The sequence below is a fragment of the Maniola jurtina genome, chromosome 5 (genome assembly GCF_905333055.1).
Source record: "Maniola jurtina chromosome 5, ilManJurt1.1, whole genome shotgun sequence".
NCBI lineage: Eukaryota > Metazoa > Arthropoda > Insecta > Lepidoptera > Nymphalidae > Maniola > Maniola jurtina.
Genome location: NC_060033.1, coordinates 8,767,480 through 8,781,443, shown reverse-complemented (window position 1 = coordinate 8,781,443; position 13,964 = coordinate 8,767,480). Strand labels below are relative to the sequence as shown.

Genomic DNA, 13,964 nt, shown 5'->3' with positions numbered 1-13,964 from the left:
GGAACCCTCGGTGCGCGAGTGTGACTCGCACTTCACTGAATTTTTTCATAAAACAATAAATAAGTACCTGTAGGCCTTGAATTCCAGCCAGTCGTATGTTATCCCTTGTGGATTTGTCGCTGTGGTTGCTATGACACATCGCGGAAAACTTCGATACGAAAAAGTCGTATCTGCGATGGTAGGACGGCGTGTCTTCTTCTATGTTTGCGAAGCGGACGAACTGTCGACAAGAAAAATCCTAAGTATACAGCTACCTCATCATCGTCATTATGATCATCATCAGCCCATCGCCGTCCCACTACTGAGCACAGGTCTCTTCTCAGATTGAGGAGGATTTAGACTTTAGGCCATAGTTCAGTGATGGCCAAGTGCGGATTGGCAGACTTCACACACCTTATAGAATTTTATGGAGAACTCTCAGGCATATAGGTTTCCTCAGGATGTTTTCCTTCACCGTTAAAGCAAATGGTACCTTTTTAATTGCTTATAACGCACATATAACTCTGAAATGTTAGAAGGTGCGTGCCCGGGATCGAACCCGGGCCTCTTGAACAGGAGGCCGATGGATAGGAGACCAGGATATCACCACTCACCTCAACTACCTACATAATAGTATTAGATAAAAGCTAATAGATAAATCAGTGAAATAAGACCCGAAAACTTGCTCATTGCTTTGGCTTCTGGCAGTATTAGCAAAATCTAATATAAGACTTTTTATATAGGAAAATGTATTAGACATTTAAGTTTATAGTTTCAACTTTTACCTACCATGAACGTATTTTACTAACGTATTACCTACTAAATTATTACTACTCATAATAACTTATTACCTACTAAGAACTAAAAAAAATATTTTTTAGTAATGCTTACGCTCTGTGTGGCGAGAATTTGCAACTGTGGGTCGGTAGACTCCAATAACTTCTGCACCATCTTGAGGAAACTCTCCACGAATAGATTAAGGGTCTGCGAATGGCAAGCTAAGAGCAGTTGATCCATCGCCTCCATTGCAATTATCACGAACCTAGAATGTAAAAAAACAATCATTAATATAGTATTTTAGAAGTATTTAGAAATACCTATTTCTAAACCTTGGCACGGTATAACAGTAGGCACGCGGCAGGAAAAATTACACATCCAACTTTAGAAAGAGATAATAGGCAACTTGGACTCCGTAGAATGTCATCTCTGTCACTCATACAGTATGTGACATTTCATCGCTAACTTCCCAACACTCGTCAGTCTCAACGACAGAGACATCGTTCATATGGGTCCTTTATAATTTTAATAAATTTTGTTAAATTACATCGCAAACGCGGGTGATGGTGAGAGCTGCGCTTGGACCAGCTGTGGACGTCTATCGGTTGACGATGATGACGATGTCGCTAAACGGTAGGTATTTGCTATATTACCCATGTCTCCGCCTATAAATATCCCGCGAAGCCTTCTGGAACAGGTACTCCCCAATCCTGTCGAGCTTCTCCGGGCTGGAGAGCGAGTAAAAGGTGAGCTTTTCCATGTTGGATTTAACCAGGCCATCTTGTGGGGAAGCTGGGAAGATGTTGTCGACGAGACGCTTGTACCGTGGGCGTAGGGCGGAGCAACATCCGCAGCAGCCTTTAAAAGACCAATAAATTAACATTACCTAACATATTGAGACCATTAATAATTTCATGATTTGAAAAGAGCAACTCGATTCATCTCAGTAGAATCTTTATTCCGAACCGACGATAGAAGGTACAGTCTGCCATACATGAAATAAATAAATTTTGATTTTGATGTGAAGAGTAACCTCGTGAGGAAACCTGTAGCCTGACAGTTCTCCATAATGTTCTCAAATGTGTGTGTAGTCCGCCAATCTGTACTGGGTGCCAGAGCAAGGCGGATTGTAGCCTAAACCGTTCCCATTGTGAGAGGAGACCCGGAACTCAGTAGTGGGCCGCCGGCGATGGATTAATCATGGTTCATGATCAATCCATTCATGATGAACATTTTCAAAGGGACTGGGGACGTGTGCCCTGTTTGTGACAGTGCATAATATCAACTGATTTTTCTGATTAAATTTTCAAAAATCCTTTTTTAGCGGATGGTGTAGTACGTGACAGGTCAAGATAATCCGGTGCGGGCTAGCGCGGGTGAAGTGCGGGTGTGCAAGCGTCCCCCCCGCCTCATTCCCCGATTGCCATCTCGACCTGTCCCGTACTATGCGTCATGATAGCTATCCGCATGTCAAAAGCCCGATCCGTCCAGTAGTTTGAGCTGTGCGTCGATAGATCACTCAGTCAGTCACCTTTTTCATTATACCCCAGTATTTAGAAATTGCGTAAATAAACCTTGTAGGATTGAAAAAAAATAGTATTTACTTTCTACTTTATCTTTATAGATATAGTAGAAAGTGCATAAGCTCATCTGGGGCCAGATACTAGGATCCATTTTAAAAGAAGCGTAATATTACATCCTATAGTTTTGAATCGCATTGCAGTAGAATACTTCGATCTTGTTAGATAAGTTACTAAAGTCAAAGGGCGCGATATCCTTCTGATAAAATTATCTTCAAAATACCTAATTATCTATATGCGAATATATGTCCATATTATTTAAAAAAATTTAAGACCCTCACTTTTTTTGATGTAACATCTTTCTGGCCGATTGTTACTTATTATTTAGTAGTTAATTATTGCGTATTATTTAGGTATATGTACTTGAATTGATATATTATTATATTATTCACCTAGGTACATATTAAATTTAAAGAGAACTGTTTTCCAATAATATTATGACGTTCTTGGCTTTTTGCCTTTGGACACAGCAAATTTGTCTGCTAATTATGTAGATAAGTACCTACCTAATTGTGAAAATGTGGGTTGGAAAATTCTGAAAGGCCGAAATGAATCTCAAAACTACTTACATGTCATGTACACAGTCCTGCTGATAAAGAAACATGTTCGATGGGCGATTTTACGAATTGGCAACATTTTATGTAACTTTTCACTATCCACTTGTTAGTAAGTATAATTATATTTGACATAGTAACGCATATTCATTTAACATTTCTAAAAGTTCGCATCATTATATTTTTCAGTTTGCTTTTCAGTAAATATTTTTATAATAAATGGATTTTATCATTACTGGCGGACTATACAACAGTAAGTTCTTATTGTATTTGTTTTAAAGAGGTTTCGGACAGCAGCAATGAAAGACTATCCCAGACAACACCAAATATTTATTGCACTAGGTACACACTTTTTAACAAGTTCACATAGTTTCACAAATAACTCATGAAAACACGAAAAAAATCCTCTCAAATGTAAACACTTCCACTCCTTTTCGCATGACAAACTCAAGTGGTACCTAACACCGAAGATTATAATAAATTGTTGATAAGAAAACATGCCAAGTGGAGCGGTTTACGCTTCAATGGTTCCGTGATCCAGTTATCTATGTAGAATGACGATTTCCACATCGAGTTATTGAATATTAAAATAATATAGCTAAACTAGACCATATTGCAGACCATTGATTGGAAAAGATAATATAAAACCAGTTATCTACCCTACTATCAGAAATTTCAAAGGCTGAGATTTAAAAAAACAGTAGGCTCTGCCTAATTCTGAGGGTGAGATTCATAGAGCGCACTTTGACTTTGCTTAGTCTTAAAATTGAGTTAAAACGAGACAAATTTATGTGGGAGATATACATCTGTCTCATTTTAATTGTGTCTTAAGGCTAAGCAAAGTCAGAGTGCGCTTTATAGATCTCAGCTTGAGACTCTACTCGTTTGATAAAACAGAAGCTAATTTTTACGAAAGTACCAAGGCACCCGAAAATTGACCCTTTTACTTTATTACTTCACTTATATTATAAAGACGAAAGGTTTATTTGTTTGTTGTTGTTGATAAACTCTGAAACTACGTCTGCACCGATTTTAAAAAAAATTTCACCATTAGAAAGCTCCTGTATCCAGAAATACTATAAATTATAATACATATATGCATCGCGGACAAAAGCTAGTAGGTATGTTGTACAACAAGCAATGCTAGTAAGTATATTTTTTGCGAAACTCCCAAGGAACCCAAAAAAATTACTTTATCAACGTCATAAATAATAATAAAATTTAATCATCGATTGCTCTGAATCGTTAAGTTCATAGTCGTAACTACAAGCTGTCTGTCCGTCCGTCGTGTCTGACAAGAAAACCTAATAAAGGGCTTTACCTGTATATTCTAAAACAGATTAGTATTTATTTTTATACATAATCGTTTTTGATTTATAATGTCGGAAAAATTACCCGAGTACGGAACCCTCGGTAAGCGAGTCTGACTCGCACTTTACCGGTTTTTTTATAATAGAATCAATGGAGAATGCGTGAATTGTCTTTGAAACAAGAGATCTTTATAAGTTGCTCAACAGTTGGGTTGGGTGGGTCCAAAAAATTCTAAATACTTGAGGTAAGGTATTTCAGTTGTTCTTTAAAACAGGAACTAGCATGAAAATTGGTAACTAGGTACCTACTTTCATGCCGATTTTGACGAGTTTTTGGTACAAAGATAGCTTGCATCCCAGGGACGGGCATAGTCTACTTTTTGTCCCGGCAAATCAAAGAGATTCCACGGGATTTAAAAAAAATTAAATCCACCCGGACGAAGTTCCGAGCATCATCTATTTGAGGTACAGAGATGTGTCACATTCTAGAGACAAACGAGGGCTGCTTTTTATCCTGGAATAACAAAGAATGCGCGGGTTTTTTGTAAACCTAAATCCACGCGAACGAAGTTAAAGTCAAAGTAAATAAACAGAAACTCCTCGTTTGTCTAAATATCTAATAGTGTCTCATAATGAATTGTGCCATCGCTGATCAATGATCACCGTGGGGCTTATTATAGCCTGACATTTACCAAGCAGCCCCGTTATGAAAATAGGTTATCGACAACGACGGAAACCTACTTATTATCTCTATATTGATAAAGTAGGTACCTACCTAACGTTAAGAAAACAAATTCCTACATTTTTACACTCGGCCTGTACTATTTATTAGGTCTGCTCTAACTTTAAAGCTCCTTTCAAACTATGGAATACTAGAAGATGCCCGCGGCTTCGCCCGCGTGGATTTCGGTTTTTTAAAATCCCGTAGGAACTCTTTGTAGCCTATGTACTAATCCAGGATATTATCTATCTCCATTCCAAATTTCAGCCAAATCCATTCAGTAGTTATTGCGTGAAAGAATAACAAACACGCACACACACACACACACACATACAAGCTTTCGCCCTTATAATATTAGTGTGATTATACTCCATAGTCTGAAATGAGCTTGAGGAGTTATGTTCGTTTTAAGAAATTATGTATCACTTGCTTCAAATGTGAAGGAAAACATCGTGAGGAAACCTGCTTGCCTGACGTGATCTCTATAATGTTCTCAAAGGTGTGTGAAGTCTGCCAATCCGCATTTGGCCAGCATTTACTAGGCTAGGTATTCTGAGCCTGGACTACTATTGTATTCTGAGACTTGTATTATTAACTAACAGTAGGTACTGTAAGTATTGTTACCTAGGTAGGTACCTACCTTACTGAATATTAATAACTATGAGTAAACTTTAGAAAAGTTTTTATGAATTGGCAACATAGGTAGTTAACTCTGACATTAGTCTACTATTATAGGCACAAAGATAATGCTTACCTACCTTGCTATTAATGTAGAGCCGGAATTTAAGTAAACCGATGAAAAAGATTTTCCATAAAACAATAATCATACCTACCTATATTTTAAGTTTTCTTTTTTGTAACATATCATTTATGTTTTGTGGTGCAATAAAAAATTATATTATCTAGTTACTTACCTATAGACAGGTAGTAAGTATTACTACTTAAATACATATTTTTATGTAGGTACCTATATGTACCTAGATAAAATTAGGTAATGATAAATTACAACGTTAGAAATCCGTTCAACCAAAATATTATATAAGTACCTGTTTATTACGATATTATAAGGTTCTTATCTAATATTCATTAGGTACGCAACCTTTTCAAATATTAAAGGAGATAATCCTGAAGAAATATTGATTCGTCCCTTTTCGGGACCAGATACTGCTAGGGTCGCTATGTAAACCTTTAACGTTTTGATGTTTTATACAACATACACTGTAAGTAGACTAGCAGCTATTCATCGCGCATACATCCCTTAAAAATCAATTCTTTATTTTTTAAGAAAAAAAAATATAGAGATATTCGTACTCTACTCAATGAGGTCTAAACAATGACACCTCACATGCTAGATTAGGAAAAAAAAAATTCGGTCCTTTTATGTATGGAAGCCTCCCTGAAAATTTTATTGAATTGAAACTCAATGTTTGGTTTTGGGTTCGACGTTCTACTTACTTACACCAAATTCCAAAATTTCAGCTTTGTAATTCATTTAGTCGACGAGCTAGAGACCTTGACACGCGGACATACAGATGGACAGACAGACAGCAGAGTGACATTAACAGGGCTTCGTTTTTACTATTTGGATACGGAACCTTAAAAACCTGAATGCAATAGATAAACTCGCTGGCGTCATATATTTCGTATGGATAGCTTGCATCCTGGAGACGGAAATAAGTTATATTTTTATCCCGGAAAGACAAAGAGTTCCCACGGGATTTTTAGAATACCTAAATTTACGTGGACGAAGTCGCTGTCATCTGGTTTTCTCTAAAAAGTAGATCTCAACTATAAAGAAAGAATTTTAAGAAATTGCAAAGCTAAGGCAGGACAATATAAAAAAAAACGGTCAAGTGCGAGTCGAACTTCCACACGAAGAGTCCCGCACCATCGTACAAGAAATGTCATTAATTATATTTTTTTATTTTCCTGGTGAACATTTTGGAATTTTTATTATTTTTTACCTGATATCGCGGCAATAGAAATTTCATTCTGTAAAAATTTCAACTCTCTGTACCTATTACGGTTCATGAGATACAGCCCGCCTACAGACAGACGGACGTACAGTGGAGACTCAATAATAGGGTTCCGTTGGGTTCAGCTACAGAATCCTAATAAAAATTAAAAACTCCGACGTAATCTGTGTAGTTTTTGACTGGCACCCTATTCTCGCATATAAAGATTGTTTTAATTGGTACGGAAACCAAATACATAATTATAAAAAAAACGGAGAACAAGGAAAACCGGTATTTCGTAATATATGCTAATTAACTAAGCAAACTATAAATTGCAATAGGTAGGCAGCGATGTATAGGGCACTAAGACCTAAGTAACGAGGAAAACTGTTAAATAGTTATCAACATGATTGATACTTAATCTAAAAAAAACCATTTATCTATCAAGAAACTATTTTTAAAGTTAAGTAGGTAAGGTAGGTAACACAAACAATCGAAAATTGTAAAGATTATCACACAAGATACAGTCTGCACGAAACAATCGAGACACGTGCGACCAACAAGGGCCTGCTGAAAACACTGAGCAGTGAGCATGCACTGAGCAAAATAACAAAAGGTAAACTCTATATTTAACTGGAGACGACTGAAATACTTAATACAGGAAAAGCTACGCTTCTTTTTTTTCTGGTCAAAAGCATTTTGAATTTTTTGTCAGACGTTTTGGTGCAAGATTTTTGAAGCGAAGCTTGCATTCAGTAGGTACCTACCTACGATACATTACGTACTCGTATTCTAATTTTTACTTCGGGAAGTAAAATGAGAATAAAATCTAGTAAAGAAGCAGGCGTTATTTTGCGGAAGTCCATGACATACAAGGAACCAAAAGCTTAATTTGCTATAATCCGCCAAACCAAAGAAATCTGTAAGGTGCAACATGCAGCATGCGACATATACCTACCGCCCGCCCTCCCACTGTGTGGTGCGTGTGGCTGGCTGTTTAGTGATGTGTTGCACTGCACTTTGAATTGGACTGTATTTATAACACTTGATGGTTTTATAAATGTTTTAATAATAAAATCGTAATTAACTGTATAACAATATAAGCGCTGGTAATTTGGAGGCGGTCGCGCCGCGAAATGCATTGTGCCGCGCGCCGGCGCCGCACCGCGAGGCTCCCCGCTCCCGCAGCCCGCCGCCGCGCACGCCTTGTGCAGTGCTATAGCACTAAACATCCTGCCCGCGCGAGTTGGAAATCGGAAGGGGGCAAATGTTGTTAAAGGCCCGCGTGATGACTCCCTTCTTTGTTTTGATCTCTGCCACGCGAGCCACTCCGTCCTGTCCTGGATGCACCTTCTCCACTCTTCCAAGCAGCCATAAAAGTGGTGGCTGCGCTCTGTCTTTCACGAGCACCAGGCTACCTAGCTGGAGACTTGTGATTGAGCCCCTCTGCCATTTCATGCGCTGTTGTAGCAGAGAGACGTATTCAGCCGAGAATCTCCGCCAGAAGTGCTGCTTGAGCGCCTCGATGCGTTGGTAGCGATCCATGGCGGCGATGTTTGTATCGCTGACCATTGGGCGAGGAACCGACAAGAGTGAGCGTCCTATGAGGAAATGAGCGGGAGTGAGGCAAGTAAGGTCGGAAGGATCGGAAGAAAGAGGTGTGAGTGGTCTGGAATTTAGGATGGCTTCAATCTGAACCAGACACGTGGTCATCTCTTCGTACGTTAAATGTGTTAAATTTAAGATGCGTTTAAGGTGAAATTTGACTGATTTGACAGCAGACTCCCATAAACCCCCGAAGTGAGGTGTGTACTGGGGTATACGGCGGAATTCAATATCCCTATTGCTAAGATCTGACTTGATGTCGTCTGAGTATTTTGAGAAAAAAGATGCGATTTCATTACTGGCTCCAATAAAGGTCGTCGAGTTATCGGACGTTACAGACATTGGCTTACCGCGACGTGATATAAATTTTAGAAATGCTGATATGAAGGCCTCCTTTGTTAAATCCGTGACGAGCTCCAGGTGCAAAGCTTTAACTGCGAAGCAGACAAATATGCAAATGTAAGACTTTTCCAGTTTCGCACCCCTGCCCTTACGGCTTGCTATCATTATTGGACCAGCGTAGTCAATTCCAGTGTGCAAAAATGGGAATTCTAAACGTGTTCTATCCGCGGGTAAGTCACTCATCATAGGCTGTATTGGTTTCGGTTTAAACCTGCAGCAACGAACACAACGATGCACGACGCGTCTAGCGAGGTTCCTCCCCCCCAGTGGCCAATATTTTTGTCTAATAAAAGACAAAAGGAGTTGAGGTCCCGCATGCATTAATGAAATATGTTCTTTTTGAAAAAGGATTTGTGTGAGATGATGCTTGCCACATAAGAGTATTGGGTGTTTGATGTCGAAAGGATAGTGTGAGTTTTTAAGTCTTCCTCCAACTCTTATGAGCTCATCTGAATGAATGAAAGGTGCTAATGAACTCAACCTATTTTTGTATGGAATAGGCTTTCCGGACTTCAATAAAATATATTCATCTTTGAACATTTGTTGTTGCACGAGTTTTAGTATATAAGTTTCTGAATTTTTTAATTCTGTTGTAGATAATGTTTGTGTTAATTTATTTTTAGGATATTTGCAATTGTGTATAAATCTTTGTACAAAAGCAAAAGATCTAATTAAATGTGTGTAACTTGACGTTTTATTAATTAATTCATGAATTATGTGTGTGACTGTGTCTTTACTTTGTGTCGTTGTGTGTAAAACTATTTCTGTTTTTTCCTGTCTTTGTGTGCTTGTAGAATCTGATTGTGTGTTTGGTATGATCGGAAATTGTATGTCTTTTGTTTTAAGAAAATCTGGACCAGACCACCACAGTGCGCATGAGCCAATACTGTTCGTTGCAATTCCGCGTGAGACTAAATCGGCGGGATTTTCCCCCGATGGAACGTAGCTCCACCTGTGACCAGCTGTGCTGTCTTGAATCTCACCTACTCGAGTCCGAACAAACGTTTTTAATTGATTTGATTGCGTTTTTAGCCATGCTAACACGATTGTGGAATCAGTCCAAAAAAAGGAATCGTGTACCTTAAGGGTGATTGATGACATCACTTTGGCGTGAAGTCTAGACGCCAGGAGCGCACCACAAAGCTCGAGTCTGGGGATTGTGGTAGGCTTCAAAGGCGCCACTTTATTTCTGGAAGCTAGAAGGCGAACTTGTACCGTGCCATTTGCGTCGACCGCTCTCACGAAGATACATGCACCGTAAGCACGTTCCGATGCGTCTGAAAACGTATGAAGTTCCAAACGAATAACATTATCAAAACTAACCCAACGAGGAATACGAAGTGATTTAAGAGAAATAAGAGAATCTATGAAGTTCAAAAAGGTGTTCTGGGTATCTTTTGACACTTCCTCATCCCAACCGCATTTATCTATCCAAAGGTTTTGCATTACCTTTTTTGCTTGAACAGTGCAAGGCCCTAGAATCCCAAGCGGATCAAAGATTTGACTAATAAGAGATAGAATTTTACGTTTAGTAATTTTCTTGGCTTTAGGATCTAGGTCAATTGTGAATAATAAATGATCTAAGTTACAATCCCATTGAAGACCAAGAGTTTTGCAGGGTAATGATTCATTTAGATTTAAAGTTTTATTTTTATTGATTTGTTCAAGTGCATTGTCGTTAGTTAATGATTTCAAGACTTCGGAGCTATTTGATTGCCATTTACGCAGCTTGAATTGTGCCGACAGTAAAGTTTTATCTACATTTTTGCACAGGTCAATGACAGATTCTATGGAATCACCACCACTAATAAAATCGTCAACATAAAAGTCCCTAGAAATGGCAATTTTTGCGTTAGGATCTGAACATTGTTCTGCCAACGAAACCAAGCATTTAGTGGCTAGGTACGGTGCAGATGCTGTACCGTAAGTAACCGTGTTCAACGTAAACGGTCTTATGTGTTCACTCGGATCAAATCGAAATAAAATTTGTTGAAGTGAACGTTGTGTGGGTTCGACTAAAATGGCTCGATACATTTTCTCAATGTCTCCCGAAACAACATATTTGTGCTGACGGAAGCGCAGTAAAATTGAAAGTAAGTCATCCTGGACGACAGGACCGACCATTTGAATGCTGTTAAATGTTTTGCCCTTATTTAATGCTGAGGCATTGAATACGACGCGACATTTTGTCGTAGTAGAATTTTCCCGAATAATCGGAAAATGGGGCAAATAATACCGGTTTTGAGAATCAGGTTCAGTAGGTTTTGAAATAACTGTGTCGCTCATGTGACCTAAGTCTCTATATTCAGTCATAAAATCGTAGTATCTCTTTTTTAAAACTGAATCGCGTTGAAATCTACGCTCAAGTGCTAGCAAGCGATTTTTGGCCGAGTGATAATTATCGCCGAGAACCTCGGGTGACTCTTTTAAGGGTATAGTCACAATAAATCGACCATCAGTGTCACGTCGAGTGTTCTCTGCGAAACTTTTTTCACAGGCTTGCTCTTCTAGCGTTAAGTTATATTTAGAAGAAACCGACTCTAATTCCCAAAATCGTGTTAGCAAGGCATCATCGCGCTGAGTGAAAAAGCAAGACGATTGATGTGCTTTATTTTTATGTGATTGTGTATATGCCTTGATTGTGCCAGAAACCAGCCAACCAAGTTTTGTTTTTTGCAATTTTGGGCATTGCTTACCGAGATCGATGAAATCTGAACATATGACGTCCCAGAAGACATCTGCTCCTACCAATATGTCGATAGGTGAAGAAATATGGAAAGATGGATCAGCTAATCGAATATGAGGCGGTAATTTTAAAGACCTGATATCGATGTTGCATGAAGGTAATGTGTTGGTAATCTGAGGTAATACATGACACTCAAGATTGACCTTGAAATCCCCCGAATATGACTCGAGAGGTAAGGTGCAAGACTCTGCTACGTATGATAACTGGTTGTTAATACCTGTCACAGAGGAGCTTACGCTTCGACGCAGCAAACCCAGCTTCTCACACAGGTGCTGTGTGACATAATGCCCCGTGGAGGCATTGTCTAGAAGAGCGCGAGCAGGATGTATTTTCCCGTCGGCGCCGACCACATTCACCAATGCTGTGGAAAGCAATGTAAGAGGTTTGTTACTAGTCTGAATATTGGCAGATAAGGCAACTGTGGTGTGCTGTTCAGTATCTTTATGTAAAAGTGTGCTGTGCTTTAAAGAACAGTATTTACAGTGAGTTAAGCGGCACTGACTGTCTTTGTGACCAGGTCGTAAACAATTTTTACACACACTGAAATTCTTCATTTTTTCTAAGCGTTCATCTACGCTTAATTTTCTAAATTCAGAACAGCTAAATAAAAAATGATTTTGTGTACATAAAGGACATGCAGTGGTTTTAAGTGTAATTTTTTCTTTATTTAAACTTGTATTTTTTGATTGTGTATTGTGCTTATTCTGTGTAAATTGTGTATTTTGATTTATTTGTGAAGTTGACTGTCTTTGTGTTTCTTCAAGTTGTATAGTATCTAATAAGTCAGCTCTGCCTATTAGAAAATCTATAAATTGTTTTAATGTAGGAGAAGTAGTTATTGAGTTACGATGTTCCTCCCACTCACGAAAGGTAACACTGTCTAACTTACGACTCATTAAATGAATAACCAAGGTATCCCAGTGATCAGTGGGTTGACCTAGGGTATTTAATGCACATAAATTACGATTAATTGTATCGACTAAATTTCTTAAGGATTTTCCAGACTCTTTTGTCATTGTTGAGAAATTTAGTAACGAATTGACATGTATATTTACAAGCAATCGTTCATTGTCGTACCTACTTGATAGCAATTGCCATGCTACTTCATAATTTTTGGAAGTGAATTCAAGATTTTTTATGACTGTTAAGGCACTGCCTTTAAGAGCTGCTCTCAAATAGTGAAATTTATTAATATTCCCTAAATTATTATTAGAGTGAATTAAAGAAAGATACGTATCTCTGAATTCCAACCATTGAGTCATCTTCTCTCCGTCAAAAGAAGGAAGTGAAATTTTTGGAAGACGAACAAAGTCGTGAAAGCCACCGTCTCTGCTTTCGCTCCCTTCACTCGCCTCAGACACTGACATCCGACGCTGGAGGTGCCGTTTGCTTCTATTCATGATTGTACGTGCTTCAGCCACTAATGAAAAATATTTCGTATCGAATTCTTCACGTTCGAGAAGCAGTTGACTAGTATCGTCCGACAAAATCTCGAGCTCGGTCTGAAATTTATCGAAATCATTCTGTAGACTATCAATTTTACTCAGCCGACATTCAAGTTCGTTGTATTGAGTTTCGCTAATGTGGTCGCATTTATCTAAACTATTTACGAAATTTTGAAATATAGTTAGCTTACCTTTAATGCTACCACGAAGTTTTATTAATTCTTTGCTACGTGGGTCACTCATTTTTAACGAATAAAGTCAAGCGAAATAAAGCAAAGAACGTAATTTGAAAAGTTGAAGTTAAAATAATAAGTAATGTGAAAGAAAAATGCAAAATAGTTCACGCGTTATAAAGTTATAACACGCGTAATGCCTAAAGTTTTAAATGCAGTCATAAGTAGGTACAAAATGCATTCAAATCGATGCGCGTAAGCCACTAGCAAGCGATAAGGAACCGGTTTTGAACTCGGCACGGTTGCTCGTCGCCCGCTTCTAAGAGTAAAAATGTTGTACTGTAGGTACCGACATGATGATTTAATTGAATTTTAGCGAAGATGTCTGATCCAGAAAGAATGCTAGAAGACGGAAACTAGAAGGAATAAGAAGGATATGGAACAAACTCACTCAGTCATGTCCCTGCCTTTTTGGTTTCCGCGATGCAATGTTCCTTCGGGAAGTCTTCGCTGGTTTGTCTGTATGGCGATTCGCGGCGTGGCTCCTTTTCGTTGACGGGTGAAGGACCAAAATGTTTAGTGATGTGTTGCACTGCACTTTGAATTGGACTGTATTTATAACACTTGATGGTTTTATAAATGTTTTAATAATAAAATCGTAATTAACTGTATAACAATATAAGCGCTGGTAATTTGGAGGCGGTCGCGCCGCGAAAT

The 13,964-nt window shown here is 38.4% G+C and overlaps 2 protein-coding genes across 9 annotated transcripts in view; both read right to left on the bottom strand.

The window, feature by feature from the left end:
* Positions 1–13,964, bottom strand: part of LOC123865343 (protein EFR3 homolog cmp44E) — a 29,252-nt gene that overhangs the window by 11,006 nt on the left and 4,282 nt on the right. For 2 of the 5 annotated variants that reach the window (XM_045906321.1, XM_045906325.1), the window contains exons 2-4: positions 1,410–1,614; positions 871–1,021; positions 68–220 (exon numbers count right to left, since the gene is read on the bottom strand). In XM_045906321.1, the coding sequence (XP_045762277.1) occupies positions 68–220; positions 871–1,021; positions 1,410–1,614 (509 nt within the window). Of the gene's footprint in view, positions 1–67; positions 221–870; positions 1,022–1,409; positions 1,615–2,905; positions 3,436–7,367; positions 7,449–13,964 lie in introns of those variants that run through there. The other 3 variants (XM_045906322.1, XM_045906323.1, XM_045906324.1) reach the window with 3 other exon arrangements.
* LOC123865340 lies at positions 8,023–13,948 on the bottom strand. 4 transcript variants are annotated; one of them, XM_045906312.1, is made up of 2 exons: positions 11,847–13,939; positions 8,023–10,160 (listed from the first exon to the last, which is right to left on the bottom strand). In XM_045906312.1, exons 1-2 carry the CDS (start codon positions 13,315–13,317, stop codon positions 8,101–8,103), a joined length of 3,531 nt encoding a protein of 1,176 aa, XP_045762268.1. In that variant the 5' UTR covers positions 13,318–13,939; the 3' UTR covers positions 8,023–8,100. The 4 variants fall into 4 exon arrangements, with proteins under 4 accessions (XP_045762268.1, XP_045762266.1, XP_045762267.1 ...); XM_045906310.1 differs by having other exon boundaries at positions 8,023–13,131; positions 13,266–13,939; XM_045906311.1 differs by having other exon boundaries at positions 8,023–13,131; positions 13,699–13,939.